We start from the raw sequence: 24229 nt of genomic DNA on the forward strand, positions 1-24229 counted from the left end.
GGACACAAACCCACCTTGGGTTTATGTTGCAAGTCAGAGAAGGGAAGGGAGCTGGTGAGGGGCTGGAGCACAAGTGTGATGGAGCGGCTGAGGGAGCTGGGGGGTTCAGCTGGAGAACAGGAGCTGAGGGGAGACCTTCTGATCTCTGAACTGCCTGAAAGGAGCTTGGAGCCAGGGGGGTCGGGCTCTGCTCCCCAGGAACAAGCGCCAGGAGCAGAGGAAACGGCCTCAAGTTGCGCCAGGGGAGGTTGAGGTTGGATGTGGGAACAATTTATTCCCCAAAGGGCTGTGGGGCATTGGAACAGGCTGCCCAGGGCAGTGCTGGAGTCACCATCCCTGGAGGGCTGGACAGACGGACATGAGGTTCTCAGGACATGGGGCAGTGCCGGGGTGGGTTATGGTTGACTTGATGAGCTTGAGGGGCTTTTCCAACCAGAATTATTCTGTGATTCTGTTATATGACTCTCCCTTCCAAGGCAGGTGTTACAGGACATTCATCCTACTCTCCCACGATGTTTCACCTCCCAGGAGTGGTTGTTTTCCAACAGGGATATTAATCCATGTTCCGCCATTTCCCACAGATGGTCCTAGAGGACTCGCAGCACGGAGACCACACGCAGGAGAAGATCCAGCAGTACCAGCAGGTCAGGCTGGTCCCGGCGGTGCTGGAGCAGGACTGGTGCGTGGTGGTTTCCAATCTGCTGGCCGTGCCGGAGCACGACACCCGGGAGAAGGTGCTCAAGACGGTGGCCGTGCTGATGGCGTTCTGCAGGGAGCGGTTCCGCGGGGACCCGGCGCTCGGCAGCACCCTGGGCCTCCTGCGCAGCGAGTACGAGGAGCTGGCGGCCCAGGAGCAGAGGGAAGGCGACAAAGACGGGTATTTCAGGGAACTCCTTGGCTCCATAAACACCATCATTCAGGAATTAAGATGAAAACAGCTGTAGATTCAGTTCAATCCCAGATAATTCAGGGCAACAGCCTGAGTTTTGGTGGCACCGATGTACGTGCACTTCTGAATAAACTGGTGGACTAAATGCGATCCCACCACTGGGTGAGTGCACCAGCAGCTTATTATAGTAATTAAAATGTTTGGGGCTTGTTTTCTTTTGCTGGGGTCCTGCTGGGAAAGCAGAGGTGCGCACCTTGGGGGGAGCGGGGCAGTCTCAGCCCGCGGTGCCCGTCACCCTCCAGCCGCGGTGCCGCAGCGTGCTGAGCGTCGCGGTCCGGGCTGGTTGGGGTGGGAAGCACCGAGGGACTGTCCCGCTTGGGCAGCGTTTGTTCCTGCAGCTCTGACCTGCTGCTGTTCTCACACAGCAGCACCCGCGGTGTCTCTGATCCATTTGCTTTGTACAAAGCGTCTCAGTGCTCAGGAGCACCGTTTGCCTTTGGATCGTTTAGTGCTTGTACTGGACTCAGTGTCGTTTCCTGGAAACCTTGATTGGGTCTCTCATCAGCCCTCGCTGGGAGCAGGACTGTCCTTGGGCAGGTCCATGTGGCCGTGACCGCCACCAGGAATCCCAGCTCTTCCGCAGCCCCTTCTGCTGGGACACCAGCCACGTCCCCAGGGTCCAACCCTCAGCCCTGGGCTGGCAGAGCCACGGAACCGCTCCTGCTGTGGGGCTGACCCACTGGGGAAACACTTGGTCCTGCAACAAACCACTGAGGCTTTCTGCTTGAGGAGAGGAGAATAGAGAAAAGAGGAGAAAGAAGGAGGAGATGGTCTCCACCCCGTTGTCCTTTCCCGGGTCCTGTCACCTGAGCCGTTTCTGTTCTCCTGCCCCTCACACCGGGGTGACGTGTCCTGTGGGCCCATCCCCAGCACTGCCAGGTGTGTGTTCCCGGGGCAGCCGGCAGCAGAGCCCAAACCCTCCGGGACTGGGGGTTTGCGGGCTGGGGACAGGCGCTGCGGGGCTGTTGTTGTTCCCGTCCTGCTCCCTCCCCACAGGGCTGCTTTTCCCACTGACAGCTCTCAGATCCCCTGGCAGCCGGGTGCTGCCAGAGTTTTCCTGCCAGCCCCTCTTGAGGGGCAGTTTTGGGGTCAGCAGCTCTTTCTCCACTTCACCCAGCGCTGGAACACGAGGTGGCGGCAGAGCCGGTGTCGGGGTCCCAGGGTGAACCGCAGAGCGAGGGCTGCGCTGGGTCAGCGCCCGGGTCCAGCGCGGCCAGGAGCCCCTTCTCTCATTCCTGTATTCGCTTTCACAGTTGTTCTCTGGCAGTAACAGGTATTTCAATCACCGCTGCTCCTGCCACCACTTTGATGTGACCCCGGGGCTGCAGCACCAACGTGAACAACACAGGTGCCAAGAAATAAAGCTAAAAAAGGCTGTGTCTGGTGCCCCTGGTCCCCCAGCCCTGAGCTGGGCCAGCGCGGCTTTGCCGGCACCGCGCCCGCGCAGCACGGGCTGCCGGGGCTGCCGGGCTCCCTGCCTCACCCCCGCTCTATCCCCCGCCTTCCCCCTGCCAGCCCAGCAGCGCCCAGGGCAGCGATCGGGCTGGCTCGAGGGGATCAGCCTTTCTTCATGCTATAATATTTCTGGCTACCATTTACGGTGTGTGGTTCTCACTGTTAAGTAGGGGGGCTAATTAGAAATATTGATTTTTTTTGTCCTCTTTCTGGGTTTTGATTCAGATTCTTTGGTTGGGATTAAAAATGTTTTCTCTCCTTCTCTCTCCTCTCCTCTTTTTCTTTGTCTGGAAAGCATTTCCCAGGCGATCCCAGCAGGGTTTTGCTTTGTAGGTTAAAAAGAAAGCAAAGATATCTGTATTTATATTTATGTCTGATGGCAACAGACAGGCTGAGCTCGGGAGGGGTTTCTGTGCAGAGCCTGAACGTGGGGGTGACGCTCAGGGAAGCTGGGGGGCCCAGCCGGGGACCGGCGCTGGCGCAGGGTGTCTGAGCTCAGGTTTGCTCAGCCCTGCCTGGCCCTGGCGCTGTCACAGCTGCATTTAACCGCGTGGGGAAGGTTTAACATACATGTAAGGGATGATCAGGGGAAAACCACCAGCAGGTGCAGCGGCCCAGCTGGACCAGCCCTCCCTGTCAGTCCCCCCGTCAAACCCCCCTCGCCAGTCCTGACCATCTTTACAGTGCAGTTCTGAGCAGCAGCTGCTCTGGGTGCTGCTGCCCTGGGGACAGGGCCTGGGACCCCCACACCCAGCACCCCGGTTGGTCCCCATGCTGCAGGGTCTCAGGAGGGAGAACAGCCCATAACTGCATCTGGGGGTCACAGTCCTGTCCCCCTCGTATGCGGTTCCCTGTGCTGGGTCTCCTGCAGCAGGCGCGGTGCTGGGGGGTTACTGAACCCGCCGGTGTGTTCGGGCAGAGCAGCGCGGCTGGGGAGGCGCGTGATGTGAAACGGAAGCAAAAGGAAAGAAACTAAAACGCTGGCCTTGGTTACCCCAAGCCCTTTGGACGTTCTCTGAAGACACGTGCGGTGCTGAAGTTTTTTGGGGGCCTCTGGCACTGCTGCTGCTCAGTGACCTTTGCATCCAGCAGCTGTGTCCAAACCCATGTCCCCCCCACCCAAAGGGCTCCAGGCTCTATGCTGGGGGGCCAGGGGACCCCCCCAACCCTGGGCACCCCTGCAGCAGTGCTGGCGTTTGCTGGAGCAGCCACGCGCACCCATGGCCGAGGCATTTAGGGGAGGCAGATGCATTTGGGGAGCAGGGGGTTGCAGTTAGTTTGCACTGCTGGTTGGTTACCAGTACTACCAACAGCTGGTTTGGTGACACCCCCACGCTCTTGTGGTCCCGCAGCCAGACCCGGCAGGACCTTTGTGTTGGGGTTTTACCGACAAAAGCCGTTCAGCTCCCGCTGCCCTTGGGGCGCAGACTCCGAGCAGGCACAGCAGAGCTGAGCGCCGAGTGGGAAACATCCTTTAAACAGCATTAAACCTCAGCGCGGAAACCCTGACACGCAATTAAAGCAGCATAAATTCAATGTGGCTTGATTCACCGCTGAATTGAATTAAGAGCACTTGAAATTTGGAATAAGGCTGTCTCCCGGGGATTGAACGTGGTTTCACTAATACGCCATAGCAGATAAGGCTGAGATAAAGCCCCGGTGTGGCCTTGCTGGGTGCTGCCATCCCACAGCACTGCCAGGAACGTCCCCAGATCCTTGCTGCTCAGCAGGTATTTCAGTGTTTGGGGAGCAGCCCGTCCTGCCCCGAACCCCGTGGGTCTCGTCCCCGTGATTTCCTCTGTCGCTGAGCAGGAGCGATGCTGAGCAGCCGGCAGGGCCGGGGGCTCCGCTCATCCCACGGCTGGGCAAGGCAGCTCAAACCTCACCCCTCTACCCCACGGCCGCCACAACCCGACCCGGCCGCGCTCGCTCCCCCGGCGCAGGGTTCCCCTCCAGCAGCCGCAGCGCGATCGCCTGCGCCAGCCCTTCCCCAGCGCTTAACTGCATCAAGCGGTAATTACTGTAATTCTTTTCAATTGGCTCTCTAATAAAGTTGCAGCTCCGCTGGCGTCCGGGCCCCCTCGCTGCTGCCTTGTGACGCTGCTGGTTTTGATTGAGACCGAAATTCTCGCACACATCGGGATCGGCACATTTACAGGTTCTAAACCCTGAGCTGCCCGCTCGCCGCATCTCCGGGTCTGGTGCCAAACACGCCGGAGGCCCCGGGGCTGCTTTGCTGGGGCGACAAGAGCCGGTGCTGCTGCTGCTCCTGGGCCAGGGTTTGGGGTTCGCTGTGGGATCACACATCGCTGCTTCACCGGCCGCCCTCCAGCCCCACAGCATTGGGGCCCCATCCAGCCCTGACGTACACCAGGAGAACCAAGGTCACCCCTTGAGCCTTGGAGCCAAAAGAGGCAATGCAGGAGTTCTTAAACATGGGTTTAAGAGCTGATCTTTGCTAAGCCAACGTCCTGGCTCGTCCTGGTGAGCGGCAGCAGCTCAAGTGTCCACAACCACATACCCAGCGACTCACTACAGCGTGGGCACTGGAAACAGGATTTAATGTGACACTACATCCTCCCTGTGCTTCGGGGGACAGGTTGTGCTGCCCCAGCCCTGCGGTCCCCAGCGCAGCGGTCACAGGTCACCCCATGGGGTCTCGGGAGGAGCAGATGGGGACGGGCGCTGGGCCAGGAGCACCCGCCTGCCCCGGGGACAACTGGAACCCAATGGGCATTTGTTGCTGGCTTGATGTCCTGAGTTGATAGAGCATGAAATAAACTAACATTTATTTAAAAGCTCAGGACATATAACTGTGTCTGTACATCTTAATACATGGGTGGTTTTTGAAGCTCATTAATAGATTGCATTTTGGGGGAGTAATGGATGTATTTTGAAGAGTCACTGAGCAGCCCAGGGAATGGAGCCTTAAGGTAATTACATTAGTACCATGGGTGCAAAAAAAATCATATGGTGTAAAAGCAGTTAATAATTATATATACGACAACAAGATCCACAGCTTACCTGTTTCATTAACCTTTGAGTGTCCTTGGAGGAGCTTCCCCCCCAGCACTGCCTGTTTGGGTGTTAAAGACACACGAAAACTAGTGTATCGTTGTTTATGATCTGTACTTAGCAGGCTAAAATGCTTGAAGACATAACAGATTCGGTAAAGATCTCCCAAGAACTACTTAGCTTAATTCTGATCAGCATTTTGGTATTGTGACAGCAGTAACCTTGATACAGTAAATGCTAAGGTGATCAAGGCAAATAAAATTACAACATAACACTGCCAAGGGCTCGGCTTTCAAATTTACCTGCAGTTTAAAGCATTAACTACAGAGCGGGTTGCTTTCCATTTTAATGGGCGCTTTACAGGAACAGCAAACGCAACTGTGACCCGTGCAAGCGCTTCCTGTCCAACACCGGGCTCCACCGCTACGAGTAGAACACCCCGAGATTCAGAACATTTAAATAAGACAGCAAAATTATACCTTGTAGCCAGAGTTATCACAAATAACCGAGTCAGAACTGCAGCTGAGCAAACCCCATTTGCCGGGTGCCTCTGGGAGCCGAGGGACGCGGAGCAATTATGAGAAACCAGCACAAAACCCATTTGCATCTGAATGGCGGGGAGGGGGCGCAGGGGCTGTTCACACCACACAATGCGCTGGCTGGTAAAAGCAACTTTATTAGTGTCCCGCAGCAAAATACATTAGTAATTTGTAACCAGGCATTAAAATTCCCATCCGGTGTGGTACAGAAGTAATGAACCGCCTCCGCGATGGCGTTGTGCTGGGTGCTGCCCCGGAGACGCGCTCCGAAACCCCTCGGAAACACGAAAACCCCCGGGAAAGGCGCATTGGGTGCAGGTGTTGCCGGCCCGGGGGGAACGGCCCCGCAGCCCCGCGGAGCAGCTGCCGCGACCACGGAGCACCCAGCGCCCCAGCAACCCACCCGGGCAGGGATGCGGCTGCTCCAGATGTTCCCAGCTGTGCTCACCCAGCGCGGCTGGCGCTGCGGTGTTGTCACACCCCTCGAGCATACAAAGCTTGTTCCCCCTCCACCCGACACCAGGAATACACTCATACATACAACACTGTAAATGTTTTTGAGTGAAAAGATCTAATTTTCCTCTCTTGATCACAATGAGAACCGCAGTCTCGGAGTAGCACGATTCGACTGTTAGTGTTAACCATTAGTGTTGCTGTAAAATCCTCTTTGGTTATAGAATATTTTATTTAAAGCGAGATTATACAAAATAATTCTCCGCTAGAAATACACCCCTGAAACCTAAAAGCAACCTAAATTAACACACTTCCGCAGGCTGAAGCTATACTGATAGGCCTTATACATTTGAGTATTTCCCCACGTCATCTAAACAAAGTTATCAAAAATTATATTAAGTAAATACACTTTGAGGAATAGTAAACTTTTGAAAAATCCTTAGAATATTAAAAGTAGAGTTCTGGAAGTAGCAGTAGTGGGCTAGAGAATAACCAGAGACCTCCCTTTAGATGCTTTCCATGGCCTTGAACTCGCTGAGCGCCTGCACCGGGTTGACGTGCTTTTTCTGGGACGCTCTCTTGATTTTCGTTTGGGTTTCGTCTTGTTTCTCCCTCTTGACCAGGGGTTTCTTCTCCGGAGCCTTCATCTTCCAGGACACGGCGGGCAGGTTGAGCGACGCCATGCCCTGCGACTTCTGGTACTTGGTGGAGGCCACGTAGGAGGCCTTGACGGTTTGCACCACCGCGTTCATCAGGTTCTTGGCTGCTTGGATGAGGGACATGGCGCTGTCCACCTGCCAAACCGCAGCACATGAGCGTTACGTGCCGGAAAAAACACCGTATTCCAGAAAGCAGGACAGGCCTGGGGTGTAAGAGCACTCGAAAACTGGTTTTTCTGTGTTTTCTTTTGACATCTGAGGTTCTAAATCAAGGTGGGGTTTTCCTTTGGACACAAATAAAAACCCATGTGCAACGTTTGCCCGTGATCTGTGCCCCTTCTGTAGAAACGGCAATTGGGAAGGTTTGTGTGCTGCTGTTTGCTTTTGTGACTAAGCTTTAACAGGAGCTTATTCTCTAATGAAATTAATAAAGCTGTAGTAATATCTTAATCACTGCCAGTAAATATTGAAATCAGCCCGGAATATTAAGCTGTGTTGGAAAGGAAGGGATGCAACTGCACATCTTCAGCCAGGCCTGGAGCCTCTTCCCAGGTGGTTCCTGACTTACAAAAGCGTTAAAATGAGGAAAAAAAGCTCTAGCGTCAGGTGTATGGATGGGAAGGATGTTATGGTGAAGAGGATTTTACCTCGGACAGGGGAAGTCCCTGGACTGGCACAGATCTCCATCTGATAACCCGGCGGGGGTTCAGCACTAGTCCTGGCACTATTCACCCCAGCACACAGGCTCGGGGAGAGCGGATAAAAGCCGGAGATGAGTCTACAGCTGCCAGGCTGTTCATATAACTGATTTATGGCAGAAGGGTATGTAAATCCTGAAGACACTAACGGCAGTAGAACCCTGCAGTACAAATTACGGTGTAACGACACGTCAGCCTCTCTGACAGCACAATGCCCTCGGGACGTGGGGCACAGCGCGTGTTGGGCACGTCTGCCACCACCAACTCGGCCTTGTTTGTACCAAAAACATGTGCTAATAAGTGTACACACTTGAAATATCTGAATGATAGGACAGGGTTATTTTTTTTTCCAATCTGCTTTCAAGATTTCAGGTTCAATACTGGGTTATCAGCCATTTCTGTCCCGCCTCAGTTGTGACACGGATGGGCAGAAAAGTATCAGTGATCAAACGTACCCATCTAGGGCAAGGGAGAATATGCCAGAAGAAATGAAAAATGTAGCTCTACTCCCTCCCCCCATGCCCACATGTAGATTGCTCTTAGGAGGACGCATTTCATGAACTGTGGTGAAAAAATGCTTTGCTAAGTAATGTCTGGCGTGAGGAAGCAGCTGGCCCAGGGCAGCTCCCCGCTGTCATAAACCAGAGCAGCACCAGCAGTCCCCGCGCCCTGCGGGGCACGGCTCTGCTGAAGTATGAACATCTCCGGAGCAGTGCGGGACCCCGGCGTGGCCAGGGCCGTGCAGGGACACAGGGCAGGCTTCGCTCTGCTGCTTAAAGTGGTTTAGCCTCACCAAGAGTGACCAACACTCTGGAACAACAGTGGGGTACACAAAGGTGAGGTGAATCTGCCTACAAACATAGCTGAGTAGGAAAAGTGAAGCCTCTGCTTGTATTTTCCTCCCTTTCAAAGTGTCTCCTTCAAGAACAACGAAGCAGCGCAGGCAGTATTGTAAACTTTGCCTACATTAAAACTTCGACTGAATGCTCCAGGATCTCTTGTCTGTATTTCGTATTATTTAAAGCTTAGCTTGGAATAACTGTTACTCCTGGAAGAAAATACACCCAGAGCAGACATGTCCCAGCCCATACGTACCCCAGACACAACCAGCTCCCCGCCGAGGTTCTGCACTTCAGCCTTCACTTTGCTGCAGATGTTCAGCTGGTGGCAATAGAGCGCGATGCGCTGCAGGTAGGCCAGCAGGTCCTGCTTGCACGCAGAGTCGGGGCACTGCGAAAACAAAGGGCAAGTTTTACTGTGCGACCAGGGAAACTAGAACAGAAATCATTTACAGGAGAACCAGACAGCTCCGTTCTGAAATAACAAATGTGCTCCAGCGATGATGCTGCTTTCTGCTGAGCTTTGGTTTTCAGACTGAGCGATACCTGGGCATCACTAGATATAAAATCCAGAAGTAATAAACATGGGCTGTCAGAACACGGGGGCAGGCGCAGGAGAAAATCACTGGTGCTCCTTTGAGCTGCACGGCCACCCTTGGGCTCCCTGCGAGGAGGAGGAGGAGCGGGATGAAGGATGGTGCCCGGCCTTCCCACAGCAGGGTCGGTGACTACAAAAGGCCCTTCCTGCACACTGTACAGGACACAGCAGCAATGATTTGACACTCAGGATCACAATTTGCCACTAGCAGATGTTACCCGATCCAGCCACAATTCTCAATCTTCAGTATTTTAAGCTAGGAAATGATAAACCCCAACAGTTACTCAATTACATGCAGCAAAGTAGATATTTTCCTGACTCCCGCTCCCATTTCTTAGCAGTGTGCAAACCAGAGTCCTCGCCAGGCATGAAATAAAATTCTTCAAGCGCTCACTGAAGCACTCATCTGTAAGATAAAAGTTACTTTTTCAGCTCTGCAACTGAAAGCCTAGGTAGGTACTGCAGACTGCAGGGAGTTCGGAAAGCTGTTTTCTCCAGCACAAACTAAGGGCCATCCCGTGCTTTGCAGAACCGAGCGGTGAGATGATTAATGAGGCAGTCTCACGCTGGATTTCAAACCAAGAGGAGCCCTGCTGAGGGGCAGCCAGAGTCCAACCTGGGATCTGCAAGCATAAGACAAAAAGGCTATGCTATGGGAAACCTTTTACTACCCATCGCAGTGCTGCGGTATCTTTAGGAACGGCAGCGAGTGCGGTGGGCAGCGTCTCCAAAGAGTAACGGGGCGTCTCAGACCCGCTGGGCTGGGTGAACACGGTGAATAACGCAGCCGGCACGCACAGAGCTCCACACGTTTGCCCACCGGACCGCGGTGCTGCTGCCGAAGGGACCCCAGGCAGGCTGCCGGGCTCCTGCCCCGCGTGTGCAGCACGAGCAGTGGCACCAAAGTGACACCAAAGAGCCCCCAGCTGGTAAAGGCTGCGGTGTCGGCCAGCTCTGACCTCCAGCAGCGCCCAAGAGGATGGATTTCAACACATTTGTGATGGCAGAAGGTGTTGCAAAAGGGATGCCGGGGATACGAGGGTACAACGAGTGATGTTCTGGCAGACCAGACCCTGTGGGGATCTCCCACCGTGCCCAGATGGCTGCACCCCATCCAGAAACTCCTGAAAGCTCCACCATCCAGGCTCTTTGCACCCCATCCAGAAACTCCTGAAAGCTCCACCATCCAGGCTCTTGGCACCCAATTCCCGGTCACTAAATGCAGGTTTATCACCAGCCCATACACACACGCATGTACACAATGCAAATGCTTCTGTACGGCCTCACAGCTTAACTCAACTCAGCAGCAAGCGGGGCGACCACCCGCCGCCTCTGCCCAACGCCGCTCGTCCTGGAGAAGCCAGGACCTTCTGCCTCCAAACGAGCACCAAAATCCACAGGAACCATGAGCGGTCGCAGTGAGTTACCTGTGTGAGATAAGGAGAAGACACCGAGAGGCTTCCCTTCCCCCTTCCCGCAGCCCCTGCTCGCTCTGCCCACCGAACAGGAGCACCAGGACAGGCGCAGTTGGTGAGAGCTCTTCTGCATGCACCCCGTGCACAGCAAAACCCCGTTTCATCTGCTGCCCTCATCCTCTACAACAGACCATCAAACGAAGATTCATAATGGACGTGCTGTGACTGGAAGAACAATCTTCAATGTGGCACCAGTTTACCATTTCACTCAAGCTTATTGCTTCTGGCCACACAGCCTCTCCTCCCAGAGCAAGGTGAAAATCCCCTCCTGCTGTCAGCAGGAGCGTCAGAGCCCTAATTCTCATTGCAGATCTCTCCTCAGCTCCAGCCGAGCTGTGTGGCAGGCAAGCAGGAGCACAAGCTTCCCGGTTCATAAAGGCTCAGCAGCAGCGTGCACCAGAGCAGGGCGCCGTGCTGCACAGGCAGAGGTGAGCACACGGGGTCACGCTCACACAGAGCGGCAGCTTCCCACAACACCCACTGCACTGCCTTTTGGATTAATTTGTATTAATAAATACATCTGTGTTTTTCCAGGGCCAGAACAAGTGGGATTTTGACCCAGTGTGGTATTTTGGCACACTGTACTAGATGTGCATACAGACGGCACCGTACAGCGGGCTGCGGAGCTGGGACCCCAGGCAGCGCAGACACACACTCTGCACTGCAAGGGGTTTTGGGCAAGCCAGGACAAGCACATCAGGCCGGGAGACACAGGCTACGGACATTTGGATGGTTTTACGGGCATCTGACCCAGTGTGGCCATAAACTAACAGAAATCACCTTCTCAGTCCCAAGGAAGGTAATGAAACACCCCAAGTACCCACAACTCTTACACAGGCACGTTGCTTCCATCAGTGAAGTGAAACCCATGAATAACGAAGCAGCAAAGCTTGCTGGTTAATTTTTTAAGCTAATCAATATTTGTCAGCAGTACAAGATGTTTTAGAGAAAGTCCACAAATAGCGTCAGCCAAAGAGCTAATGAAAAGCTGAAATTACCATTTTGGAAAATGCCCTCCATCTCCCAAACAGCTCATCTAACAAAGTGAACGAGCAGCACAGCGGCAGATTGAATTGAATGTTGACAAATGCACAATACGGCACGTCAGAAGGACCGCTGCACAATTCGAGGTACTTTATGGGTTGTGGGTTTATGGAAACCATTTAAGGAAAGACACTCTCAAGGAAAGAGGCTGCCGCACGTTTACTGATGGCTGAAGGAGGCAGCGAGACATTAGTGGGGGAAGTGGCTGAATAGGAAATATTATTTGGTTGTATATATCAATATGATGTGAATTGGAAAACCACATTTGATACTGTGCGTGCCATTTTTATGAGCAGAATAGAGAATTCAGTTCAAAGACAGATGATGTTTGAATAGAGATGTAATACAAGATAAAAAAGAACATCAACAAAAGACACTGCAGGTGACTGCATGAGCCCTGTCCTCTCCTATGCAGGAACACTCCGATAAAACCCAAAAGGCAAGAATTTCAACACCGATTAAGAAAGATGACATTATTGTATTAACCTACAACAGCCACAGGCTCTGCAGAGCTGGCTCGGGAGGATTCCCACACCACGGCCACAGCGGATAGTCATGGTGCGGACAGAAGCCAAGGGTGTGGGGGACACCCCCGCCTCCCCAGCCCCCCGGAATGAGACGCTGCCGCAGACCCGGCAGTGGCTGTTGGCAAAGGCTCCGCTGGCTGCTCCACGTCAAATTCAGAATCCGTTCTGGACAGAGCAAACACGCACACACACTCGCTTCCTACCACCCCAGCTGAGCATGCAGAGAAGCAGAATCACCTTTTTTGCCCTGTTTGCAAAGGAAAGGGGCAGGGAAAGACCAAAGGGCTCTCCCGCCACGTGTGCTGGTTAAGACAAGCCCGCAACCCCCATCTCTGCACGTCTGGTAGGTGTGAGCAACTGCAGAGACTTTTCTTCTTCCCTGTATCTCCAGCCAAGGGATGGACACCACTGTACCAGCAATTCCCAGTAAAATGCCTCTGCAGCAGGCGGGCGGCTCGGGGCAGACAGGCAGTGTGACCAGCAGTGTCCCCAGCACAGCCGGAGGCTCTGCCCGCAGCAGCCCCCACGGCACACGGACCCATCTCCTCGCGGGACGTTCCTTTGGCAAGCGGGGCAATCCCTCTGCTTCCCCAACCCCCTTCGATTTAACCATCGCCTATTGATACAATCTGCCAGCACTATCAGCAAGAAAAAGCAATGGAATTTTTCTTTTGCTTTGCAAATATTTCGACGTTGAAAACAATAATATGGAGAATCATTGTCTTGCTGCACATCATTTTTCTTTGTGTTGTACTCATAACTTCTTCATATTCCCCCATTCAAAACAATCAGGCTGCTGCTTCGAGTGAAAGATGGAACACCTTTGGGAAAACCCGATGGCTGGACACTTTTCAGCAGACGTGAATTACCTCGGATAATAGCTTTTACGGTTTCAAAGGCAACGCGCTGTAAAACTGCCTGACGGCAGGAGTTAGGAGATCCTGACACACCGACATGAGGGGTCGTGATTCACCCGGTGCCACGTGGCGAACAGGCCATAAAACCCCGTCCTGTGGTTTGGAGCCGGTGGGAAGGCGTTAGAGCCGCCTGTGCCGCACGTCTGGGTGACCGTCACACAGCTCCCACCAACACAGCGCTGCGAGCTGCTACAGAGAGCACGAGCACGGCTAATGGAACCTGCACAGTGTGAGTGGAGCATGGAGTCAGGGAAAATAAAGCTATATTCTTGTCAAAATGACTAACTGTACAGTCCTGCTCATATTTATCTTTAAACACGTGCTTAATCTTTTACATTTTTAAGAGCCTTACTTCCACTAAAAGGAACCGTTTAGTTTTCTTCTATATTTGGAAATGGCTCGGTGCAGAAAACCGTAGACCAAGTTTGCATAAAACATGTGAATTGAAGGAAAAAAAAGCATTGTAAACCTTCAGCACAAGATCCCCTGAGATCTCCAAGACAAACTGCTCCTTGCTTCATTTACCTGCAGCAGAGGCGCACCTGAGTCCTCCAGAAATATGGCTGTCAAACTGCTACAGCAAGGACACTCCTTTTCAACAACACTTTTCAACTTTATTTCCCCATCGAACATTTTCACTGCATTATTAATAAATTAGGCCGGTGACAACATCCTCTGGATGCAACATTTAAAGAGAGATCTGCATTACAAAGATTTACCTCCAGAGTGACAGGTTTTATTTAAAACCTCACATTACGAATTTAAATTTGGAGAAGGACTGAAAAGCATGTGACAGCTGTACAAAATCAAGTTTAGCCCATGATCTCAGACTTAACCTACCTGCATTTCAGGGTCTCTCTTGAAGGCAGAATATTATTACTAATGCTGATGTTTCTCTGCAATTTGGGTGTGGACTGAGACCAAAGGCGCTTTTGCTTGGCCCAGCCCAGTTTCTGAAGTGGCTCAGGACAGGCAGATGTGTTGCATACAACCCCGAGCTGGCCATACTCGTTCAATCCTATAAAATTCTTTTCAAACGCCCTTGTACATATATCACAACAACACTCACAACAGCCTGGGACAGCGTAGCAAATACCTGAGTCACTACGTGCCTTCGTCAAAAGTCTCCATCAGCTCTGACCAGACACACAAAAAATACTAGAGATTTTTGACAACCTATGAAGCATTTGAAAATTGTTAATATTAAAAAGCTGCTTCTAAATGAATATTAAAGGTTGTGCAATAGGTCATGTGCAATAATTGTGGTGTTGGCTATGCAGTCTCGTCATTGCTTTGGGAAGTACTGGGCATATTCTGAGCATGACAGGAGCGACACAAATTCAGTTTCAGTCCTGTTCAGTTAGAGAAACTGGCCTAGATACTATGTGACATGCAGCAGTGGTGGCACATCCCTACTTTAAAATGGTATGTGCTTGATTTAAGGCAAGGAGCTGCCCGTGTCAGCACTGGACAGGCTTGGCTGCCCACGCTGCTTCGGGTGGCAGCAGGGCAGAGAGGCCAAACAGGCTAAACCTTTCAGCAGCAAACGTGGAAAATCAGTTTTAAAGCCCCAAAACCTGAAAACTAACCACATTTTCATGTCTGCAGTACTAACAGATCTCCTATTGTTCATTTGTGCTGGAGGCTTATGGAAATGACTTGTGACTTACGTGGTCAGCAATGGTCCGTCCCAGCTTGTCCATCCTCGACCCAGCCTCCGCAATCTTCTTGGCTGCGCTAATCACATCTGACGTGTTTTTCAGTGGACCTTTACCTCTGCAAAACAGGGCAGAGTCGACCTTCTAGCACCAGAAAACCAGAAGGGTGAACTATACTTTGCTTCACTTCTCCTGTTCCACAGAGTACTGCAGTGATTCCTTGCCCAAACTGCATAAGGTGGCACAGAAATGGGTGTAACCATCGCAGCACCTTCATTTTCAAGAGCTTCCCCCTTCCAACCCCTCCCCATATTTAGATTGTATCTAGGAATAAAAACATCTTAAATTTTACTGTTTTAAGCAACATAATAATGATAAGAGATAACATTTTAGAAGACAGATTTGCAATTTTCATGGAATGCAACATCAAATTTAAAAAATAGCGTTATATAAAATCTGGCAAATGAATTTCAAAAGGCATCAACCCCTCTCTTTTTCTTCTGCAAATAACTGTACTAGGAACTATTTCTGCAGTATAGCAGTATCAAGAAGCCCATAGAATTTAATGTGGTAAGGAACTGAGCATATGTATATATATATATATATATATATGTCTCTATACTCCTTGGGACAAAAATCACCCTTAGGAAGGAAAGAAAGACAGGCAATGACTGCTGCGTATCTATAGCTCAATTTAAACAGTTATTGCCACCCAGTCACTGCATAGTAATGCATCTCCCAAGTTAACATACAGATTTAATAGGGTAACATTTAAAGGGAATTATAAGAAGTTAGGCTCTAAGAGTACTTGCAAAATCTTCCACTGCAAGATCAGCATCCCAGCCCGTTCTGAGAAGGTGCTGTGCGCACACGTTAAAAAGACTCACCTGGTGAAGTCTGTCATTTCCATCATAATCATACACATTTGTTTGGCCAGAACAATTATATCGTTACCGCTGTCATCCCATTTGGATACTTCAGCATCCAATTTACTCTTTTCTTCCTGGAAGCTCGCGACTTGCTCAGCGATCTTTGCTTTTTGTTCTTGCGGGAGCTGGGCCATGATAGCCTGGAAGACAGAGTTTGCTCACCTTGCCTTACAGCACCACATGTAGAAGGCTTTGTAGAACATTTCACTAATAACCAATTTAAGTCACATAGACGGGGGATAAAACTTTCGTAGCAATACTCTGCCTTGAGGCTTTACAGAACAATTTCCCTCCATTTTGAACCATCAAATTGTTAGACGCCAAACAAGTTTGCCGGATATTACCATCCACCAAAGAAAAACTGCATGAAGAGGAGGGACTTGCCTTTTCTACAAGATTTAAGAGTTTTAAAAGGAAGCGCCACTTGGGTGTCTTTCAGTGTTGCAAGAAATGCGACAAGTCTCTCTCCTGCAAAGCTAGATGTACTATTTTGAAACGTGTACTGAGAAAGAGTAAGTGCAAATAAAGAGTATGTGCTTACTCCTGAATAAAATCTATTAGGCCAGGTTTACAGCCTGTATGAGACTCCGTGCCCTTGCCTTCATAAATATCAGGAACATTCGCGCCTTCAGGAGCACGTGAAAAGGAGCTTTCAGTACAAAAAAGCCTCTGGCAGCAACTGTGCTAAAAGCTAAATTAGAAATCTCTGCATTTAAATAAAAGGGGGGAGATGGATACGGGAATAGAGAGTGCTCGTATGAGGAAGGAGAGCATAAAATATACTCTCAGTTAGTGTAATTCCAAAGGCAATGTGGCAGGAGTTTGATAAATAAGGCCTAACTTCGTCTTGCCTGGTTTCAGCCTAGAAGAGCCTTCACAAAAAATCTTCCATGGCGCTTTCCCAAGACTGTAAACTATTATCGATCCAGAAGGGGACATGTCAAATAAAAACAATAGGTAAGGCCTGTTTCTCCTTCAATGTACTGACTTTACGTTTTCACCTATTAATGATTATATATCGCCTATCCGTGCCTTCATTTTTAACAGCCATAGGAAATGCGGTTAGTTTAAACCATTTCATTTTCGAGCTCCTCTCAACATTGTCCTGATGAAACGCTCGGTGGCCAAACACACACCAACACGTGTGAGAAGACATTTGGTAACAATTCCTTAGGATGTGCCTGTTGAAAATAGCGTTAGTGCAATGGAATGATCTGCTCTGTACCTCCCCGCAGACGCTGACCTAACTGCATGTAAATGCCTGTGTCTGCGATGTCTAAGAGTTCACTGGTATTAAAAGGATTTTGGTTTTTCAGAAGATCCAAAATGAAACACAAGACGTTTCCCACATCCATCAGATAACACAGATAACACGTACCCACCGTTTTCACCACCATCCCCAGACCATTTAACGTGGATTCTCAAAGCAAGCTGAACTGTCTCTTGAAGGAGGATCGCGGTTTTATAACTTAATTTCCTCCTTACCCTCGCGCTTTGTCCAGCAATGAGCTGATCATCTTCAGTCTGGATACTCGTTCTGCTCCGGACGTCAAAATCCTCGGTCTCAAAGTCAGAATCATCCAACTCTTCAGGAGTCTGAGGGAAGAGTAATTCAATATGATCAAACAATAGATTTCATGGCTCTAAACGTCAACAAGAATATTATTTTTCAAGCAGAGAGAATGGAAATAAGTGAATGTAAAAATTATTCACTGTTTTCAACAAAAAGGTAAATATAGGGGCTGTATCCAGCTTGTGAACACAGGTGATTATACGTGCTTGAGTTAAACACCACAAGGATCCCCGGAATTACACACCAGTAACTAAGCACCTGAGATCTGCAGGACACTAATGCGCCCAGGACGAGAAACACGGAAAACAAGCTTTTGCAAAACAAACGGCACATTTGCAACTTGGTTAAACGCAAAAGCTTCGCTTGAGATTCCGAAGCTAAAATTACACGCAGCTTTAAGGCTCGGTTCAAAACCACGGACGTCTTTAGCACAATTATGAATCAAAGCAGTGACTAAAGTAACGACAGATAAAGTATATTGAAATTTATTCTTATCCCCCAGGAAACACTGACAATTTTTAGCTAGTAAGGGCCAGCTTTCTGCTGTAGGCTAAACACATCTGACCCAGTTCCTGCTTGCCGACGATTTATTTTTGCTACTGCCAGTCTATAGCTGGCAAACTTTTCATAAAGCTTATCAAGTTTAAACAGTGTGTTTGTCAAAATACTGTGTCTTTGCCTAGAGTGGCATTCATGACAACTTTGCAGAGCTCAATCAACAAAGAACTTCCCCGATAAACGCAATAAACGGTGTTTAACAGGCAAGATGCAAACAAAGCCCTTGTTCTTCAGCTTTCTTTCCTGTGATATGAATTTTACGAGCTTGCTTTCCAATACAGACATCGTGTGATACAGTTAAAATGAAGACAGATATGCACGATAGTTGCAAAAAGCAAAGGTGAGTATGCTGATCATCAAGACCTCGGGTATTTCAGCTGCCATTTCCTCTCCGTGCCTTGAAGGACAGAGACATCCACAAAATCAGAGACATCCACAAATCAGCATAAGGACACAGACTAACCAGGAGCTCAGTGTAGCAATATTTTAAAAATTCAAAAATAAACCAAACCAGTTCTGCTGCATCTTTAGAAAGGGGTTATGACTCTCCAGCCCCATTCCATGCCCATGCATCCCAAAGCCCTCTGGATCACAAACACTTGAAGTTTCTGACAGGTCACGGCGGTGTCACCGGCGTGCTGCGTTAGGTCCTGGCAGGCACACTAAAGCTGCGCCACAAGGGGACACGTCAGCATTCCTGGCATCGCCAGCTCGGCTAATTAGTGCCAATGTGGAACTGGCAGCCGTGCTTTCATATCCTGAATAACAAGGGCTTCAGTGAGGGGGAATCAAATTAGTTTGTCTGCATAGCACTGATATCTTCATCTAACATTGGCTGGCTATAAATCCTGAGCCTAAGTTTGAGAAAAATTATATGGAGAGCACATATGTGGCTGTCAGCTTTTCTTCTGATTTTCCATCTGATTCTTTGCTTTAAGCAGGAAACATGGAAGATACTATTGCAACGGTTACTATAATCATATATTCTGGGGCTGTATGTCCTCAACTTAGTTATCACCAAAACGCATCTGCCATGGTTACCATTCTGAAAGAATACAACAGTTTCTCCGTGAGGCACTTAGGTTTGAGGCAGAGTGGTATAGGAGGAAAAAAGAAGGAATAAACCCCCTACATGAGTCTGCACTGTGTGTGGCTCCTGCCCATTTCTACCATGCCCGTGGATCAGCTCAGCCAGAACTTTCTTTTGTGCACCCCTTGGATCCCCGGCCCCCAGAAACAAGGACTCGGAGTCACGTTCCCCGCACCCGAGTCCCACAAGCACGGCAGAGACAAAGCCTCTGGGAGCTGCTCCCTGTTCACCAGGTGAGCCAATTAACAAATCACACGCTCCGGGAACTACACACTGAGCTCATCTAAACCTGTTTTTGACTAACTAGCATTAATTCTCAAAATTTACTTAATCAAGAGCCATCAGGGTTTATTTCCAAGCTCTCAAACCATCAAAAAGCATCTGTAGTCATGAATCCACTCGCTGTTGTTAAATCAAAGGTCACTGATTTTAGCATATTAACAAGCAAGGCATTAACACAATATTACAAAAGAGGCGTGAAGGGTATTTAGCTTCACAACTCCGGCTATCATTGATGCTCAGATCTGTTTAATGAATTTGAATCAAAACGTACTTCTGAAGTACTCCACAGAGTGATTAGCAGTTTTCAAGACTCAGAATGTTAATATGAGCTAAATGAACATCTTACGCTGTCTGCTCTTGATAAAGCTGATGCATGTCAGTTCACCAGAGGTGGGGGGAAGCGAGCGGAAGAGCAGAAAGCTGTTTAAATAAGTCGTGCTCACCCGGATCATCAGCACGGCTTTCCTGATGTCTCGGATCCCATCGTACACCAGGCGTGATGCGTCGATAAACTCGTTTTCATCCATGGGCTGAGCAGGGTCTGAACTCAGTGCTTCCACAGCAGCTTCGACTTGCTCAGTAAACCGTGGCATAACTGAATTATAACACAAAACCACAGTCAGTGCCCAACCCAGGGCCATTTTCTGCGTGTGTTTCTTCTTGTTAACCGTAACTGGAAACTCTGCAGTGGTTCCACTTAAATTCAGAACATTTGTTACAGAAGGACACAAATACTGTAACTCGAGTCTTCTGTGCACTTCAGTTTCTCTTACTCACTGCTATTTGTTTTTTTCCCTTTAGACAGTGAAAAGCTTATCACACCTTTCTAGTGGACAAGGAGAAAACACCTGTGGAAGCAGCTAGAAAACAGGATAGAAGATTAAGCATTTGTTTAATATTCCCTGTAGATGTACATAACTTTTTGGGGAAAAAGGCCAATATCACCACCACGGAGTTGAGGTTTGAAAGGCATGGAAGAGGGCAGGTTGTGCTGCCGTACTGCAGTGACTCACTGCACCACACAGCCACTCACAGGCTGCTCCTTTCCTCAGTGTCGCCCTCGATTCTTCATCAAAGTTGTAATTAAAGCAAAAGCAACAACTAATAGATGGCGCAGCACTTGTTGAAGCCAGCAGAATCATTCCTTACCCTATATGGATGTCACCAGCTAGGTCACAGGAAAACACCCTTATATATAATTGTGACTATGCCCTACAATGTTTCTTTAACAGTTATAAGGATATTTTACAAAATTTACCCTAAATTATTACCCCAACATTTATTCCACTGGGCCAACGCAGCAGAAATCTTCTTTCTGGACCCTGAAGGCTGACAGGTCTGGTCCAATACTACAAGATGACCAGCAGAACTTTCCAGCCCCGACTCATGGTTTGGGACCCATTCCCTGGAGTTTTGTCTTCTACAGCTCAGGCCATGGCAGCAAACACATCCAGGAGAGCCGGGGCACTGCCCAGCTTCCCGACAGTCAACACGGCAAAATTACATTGCTCATTTTGCAACAGCTCTGCAAATAACTCCCACTAATTCTCATTACAGTATGTAAATGGAGTCTTTAACAGATTTCACAGGTACATTAGTATCCGGCCGCCTGCGCGCTTACAAGCAAGATGAATTCAGGGATCTTGGGAGTAACCGGCTCTTACCTGTGTTGGACAGTAACTTTGTCGCTTCCAGCACCTTCTCGGTGTAGACTCCCGGTTCGTAGTTATCCATTTCGGAAGTGACAACGTGAATGACTCGAGCAGCACGGCCCCGAATTGCACCAGCTGTGCGGTCTAAGCCATCCACATCTTTTTCTTGGAGAGCAATGACACATTTGTTTACATCTTCTAAAATATGATTCTCTGGTGGTAAAAGAAGGAGGATTTAGATGGTAATATCTTCTTTTCTGTTGCAGTCATCAGTATTGCTGTTTCTCAGTCTGGGATCTGCTCTATAAACCTTCAGCAAGATGCTTTACAGCATTAATTTTTAAGCTTGCTATGAGCAGCAAAGAGACGACCTTCCCAACCAGGTGTCAAAAAACCACCTCCGTGCGTTCACCTGCTGCCATCCACACCTCTTGCCCCTGGTTGTGCTCAGTTTTACCAACAGAACAGCTGAGTTCCGCCGAATTCTCCCCCAACATGCTTCCTTCCATATTCCTCCCCTGGACTGCCAAACCCCTTATTGCAAACACTTGCAAACCACTCCCCTGTCATTCCGCGTGTGTGGGGTGACAAGACGCCCTCCCCTGATCCACCCAAAGTTTTAATAGACTGGGGCACCTGCGGCACGTTCCTACCTTCCCTACACAGTGCTTTCCTACAACCACATATTACAGAATATTAAACTGGTAGTCAGTCCTCCATTCAAATTTAAGACACGTAAGATATGCGGTGATTTATGCAGAAAGCGTTCCAGCAACCGAGTACTCATTGCCTTTTAACAAAAAAAATGAAGCCAAGAACTTTGTAATTTCCTTCTAGAATATACATTTTAATTTTTATACAGAGATATCTGCCCCCATTGATCAAGTCCAAGAGGCTCATCATGAGTAAAACCCCTTGAGGGATGGCTGAAGATGCCTAAAGAGGTTGGCATCCTCATTTGGGGAACCCTACACAAAAGGTCTTCCAAACAGCGTTAGAGACTTTTTAAATATATCAGCACCGATGCCTTGACGCTGCCCTCCAACATCAGCATTTGGGCTGCTTGGTAAGGAACCAACTTGGAAACATTTCTGCTCTGTCACTTAAAATAGTTTCCAGCGTTACTTACCATTGACTTAATCACGCTATGCTGCCAATCCGTGCCACTGAAGTGGCTTTTATTCCCCGCGCAGGTAGTAAAAGAGCCATTTTGCAAGAGTTTGTAGAGATGAGAAGCCCATAGAGTTGACTGATGGCGGATTTGTATAAACTGGCTGAAAGGATTGCTGCTGGAAGAGCTACGCTTCATTTACATAAAATTAACAGAGCCAGGTGCAATACTGTGAGACTTTCTGTAAGCAGCCTGAACAAAAACTACACTTGTGAAATCCCTCTGAAGCGACTCGGGCTGAACGAGTTCAGCTGAGGGCGGAGAAGAGCAGGTTCATTAGTGATGTGACAAGTCAGCGAGCAGGCAGCCAAGGTACGAGAGCTGCAGCGAGGAGCACACGGAGGTTTGGTGTTTAAAGGAAGAGACAGACTGCCCTGCCACAGCAAAAAGAAAAAGCCTCGGCATTGGGCCAAAACACAGACAGCTTATTGCTTGGATTCCTTCACGAATAAATTAAGCCGCAGACCATTTAAAAGCCTCTTCGGATTATATGAACTTTAATAAAAGGCATCGACAAAATGAGGATGAATATTTAAATACCCGCTGATCATTTAATGTCTTTTGCAGATGCCAAGTTCCCAGAAAGACGCTTCTATGGAAAGCTGATCCCCGATGGGGCCGCGGGGAAGTGCGGGGCTGTCAGTGCATCCGCTCAGGTTATACTCTCCGGTCGGACGATAACAAATCGGATTTGACACTGTTCTGTGTGCTCGGATATACACACACCGCTACCTGTCCTACAGGCATACGGACCGCAAGTGTCTGGCACAAAATGCCATCTGCTGAGGCCGGGGTGGCAGAGCCCCAGAAATGCTGACGCACGGGCTCAGCGCTGCGGACGTGATCACAGCGTCCCGGTGCCGCACTGGAGATAAACCTCCCAGAACACAGAATGTAACGCAGGAAACGGCAAAGGGGTCTTGTCCTTTCTCTCCTTTCTCTATGCTGTGGTTTGGCAACAAGGTGAGAGGAAAGACAACATTTTTTTTAAAAGAAAAAGATTTTTAGAGCAAACAAGGCAAGTGTGAAAAGCTAACAGAACTGAAAGTATCCCACAACTGTCAATCCTCAGTCCTCCCCAGCAAACACCTCCCACCTCCACCCACCTCGACACTAAAGGGATTAAGAAATCCTTTTCCGAACATCCCAAGGAGCCTGTGAGGGAGTCTGGGGGCTCCAAGAGATCAAAAGAGCAACAGAGATGAAGCCGCAGATGTATCAATGTAACTCTGCTTCCCTGCTGTGTCCCCCGCGGAAGGTCTCAGAACCATTTCCAGGCTGGACCATCTCTTGACAAGGACACTGGGAGACCAGGACAGGCAGCTGTGTCAGTGGACATGGTGATGGAACCCACGCCTGAGTGTTCATACACTCATAAATACCGTATTCATCTTGTAACCAGGAGGATAATCAGCGGGCTCAGGCAATATTCATCTGGATGCTCTTAAGACAAAAACGCTCTCTGTGATGGGCAGTCTCTTGCGTAAACCTCTGTCAGCAGCAGAGGAAGAGAAGGCAGCAAATGGAATGATTTTTTTAGAGGGTTTCAAAGGAGATCCAGATAATTTCAGAACATTGGATTTGACAATTACACAGAGATAGCGGGCACACAAACACAGCCCGTGTACTCGGGGAAAGCACAGACAAGGGGGATGAGAATTACAGAAGGTAGAGAAGAGATTTGAAATGTGGAATAATGAACCAGGCAAAGACCCTGCAAGTCAAGGAGGAGATGACTGACTAAGCGTGCAACACAAGTCTCTGTGTTTACCAGCAGCAGGAAGAAAGCCAGTACAGAAAAAGAATCTCTTTGCCATCTACTACAACCAGGGGCATCAAGTGAATCAAAGAGGTGACACTGCAAAAACGAGGAGGTTCTTCACACGGAGCACAGCTGGGCTGTGAATTCTGCACAGGATGATGGAGATGCCAACAGTTTACAATGGTCGGAAGAGCAGCTAACACAAGCTTAAATGAGACAAATCTGTCAAGGACTGTTCAGCAGACGGTACCTCTGACGCTGGAGCTTCTGCGCTGCAGATCACTCCTGGTTGGGAGTGGACAGAAAGATCTTTACAGGACCCCTCACTGCTAATTGCCCGTGCACCAACAATCAGCCACCACCAGACTGCTGTCCCAACTCGACAG

General features: G+C 49.5%; 2 protein-coding genes across 6 annotated transcripts in view; one reads left to right on the top strand and one right to left on the bottom strand.

The window, feature by feature from the left end:
• Positions 1-2666, top strand: part of SIL1 (SIL1 nucleotide exchange factor) — a 103936-nt gene extending 101270 nt beyond the window's left edge. For both annotated transcript variants that reach the window (XM_080353154.1, XM_080353155.1), the window contains exon 11: positions 582-2666. In XM_080353154.1, coding sequence (XP_080209280.1) covers positions 582-932 — 351 coding nt within the window. In that variant the 3' untranslated portion in view covers positions 933-2666. The remainder of the gene's footprint in view (positions 1-581) is intronic.
• A 3449-nt stretch (positions 2667-6115) lies between these two features.
• CTNNA1 (catenin alpha 1) overlaps positions 6116-24229 on the bottom strand; it is a 113880-nt gene continuing 95766 nt past the window's right edge. For 3 of the 4 annotated variants that reach the window (XM_080353515.1, XM_080353517.1, XM_080353518.1), the window contains 7 exons: positions 20923-21123; positions 19702-19853; positions 17241-17351; positions 15714-15895; positions 14839-14944; positions 8864-8998; positions 6116-7205 (listed from right to left, as the gene is read on the bottom strand). In XM_080353515.1, the coding sequence (XP_080209641.1) occupies positions 6918-7205; positions 8864-8998; positions 14839-14944; positions 15714-15895; positions 17241-17351; positions 19702-19853; positions 20923-21123 (1175 nt within the window). In that variant the 3' untranslated portion in view covers positions 6116-6917. Of the gene's footprint in view, positions 7206-8863; positions 8999-13288; positions 13389-14838; positions 14945-15713; positions 15896-17240; positions 17352-19701; positions 19854-20922; positions 21124-24229 lie in introns of those variants that run through there. The other variant, XM_080353516.1, reaches the window with a different exon arrangement.

This window comes from Nesoenas mayeri (assembly GCF_963082525.1).
Source record: "Nesoenas mayeri genome assembly, chromosome: 14".
NCBI lineage: Eukaryota > Metazoa > Chordata > Aves > Columbiformes > Columbidae > Nesoenas > Nesoenas mayeri.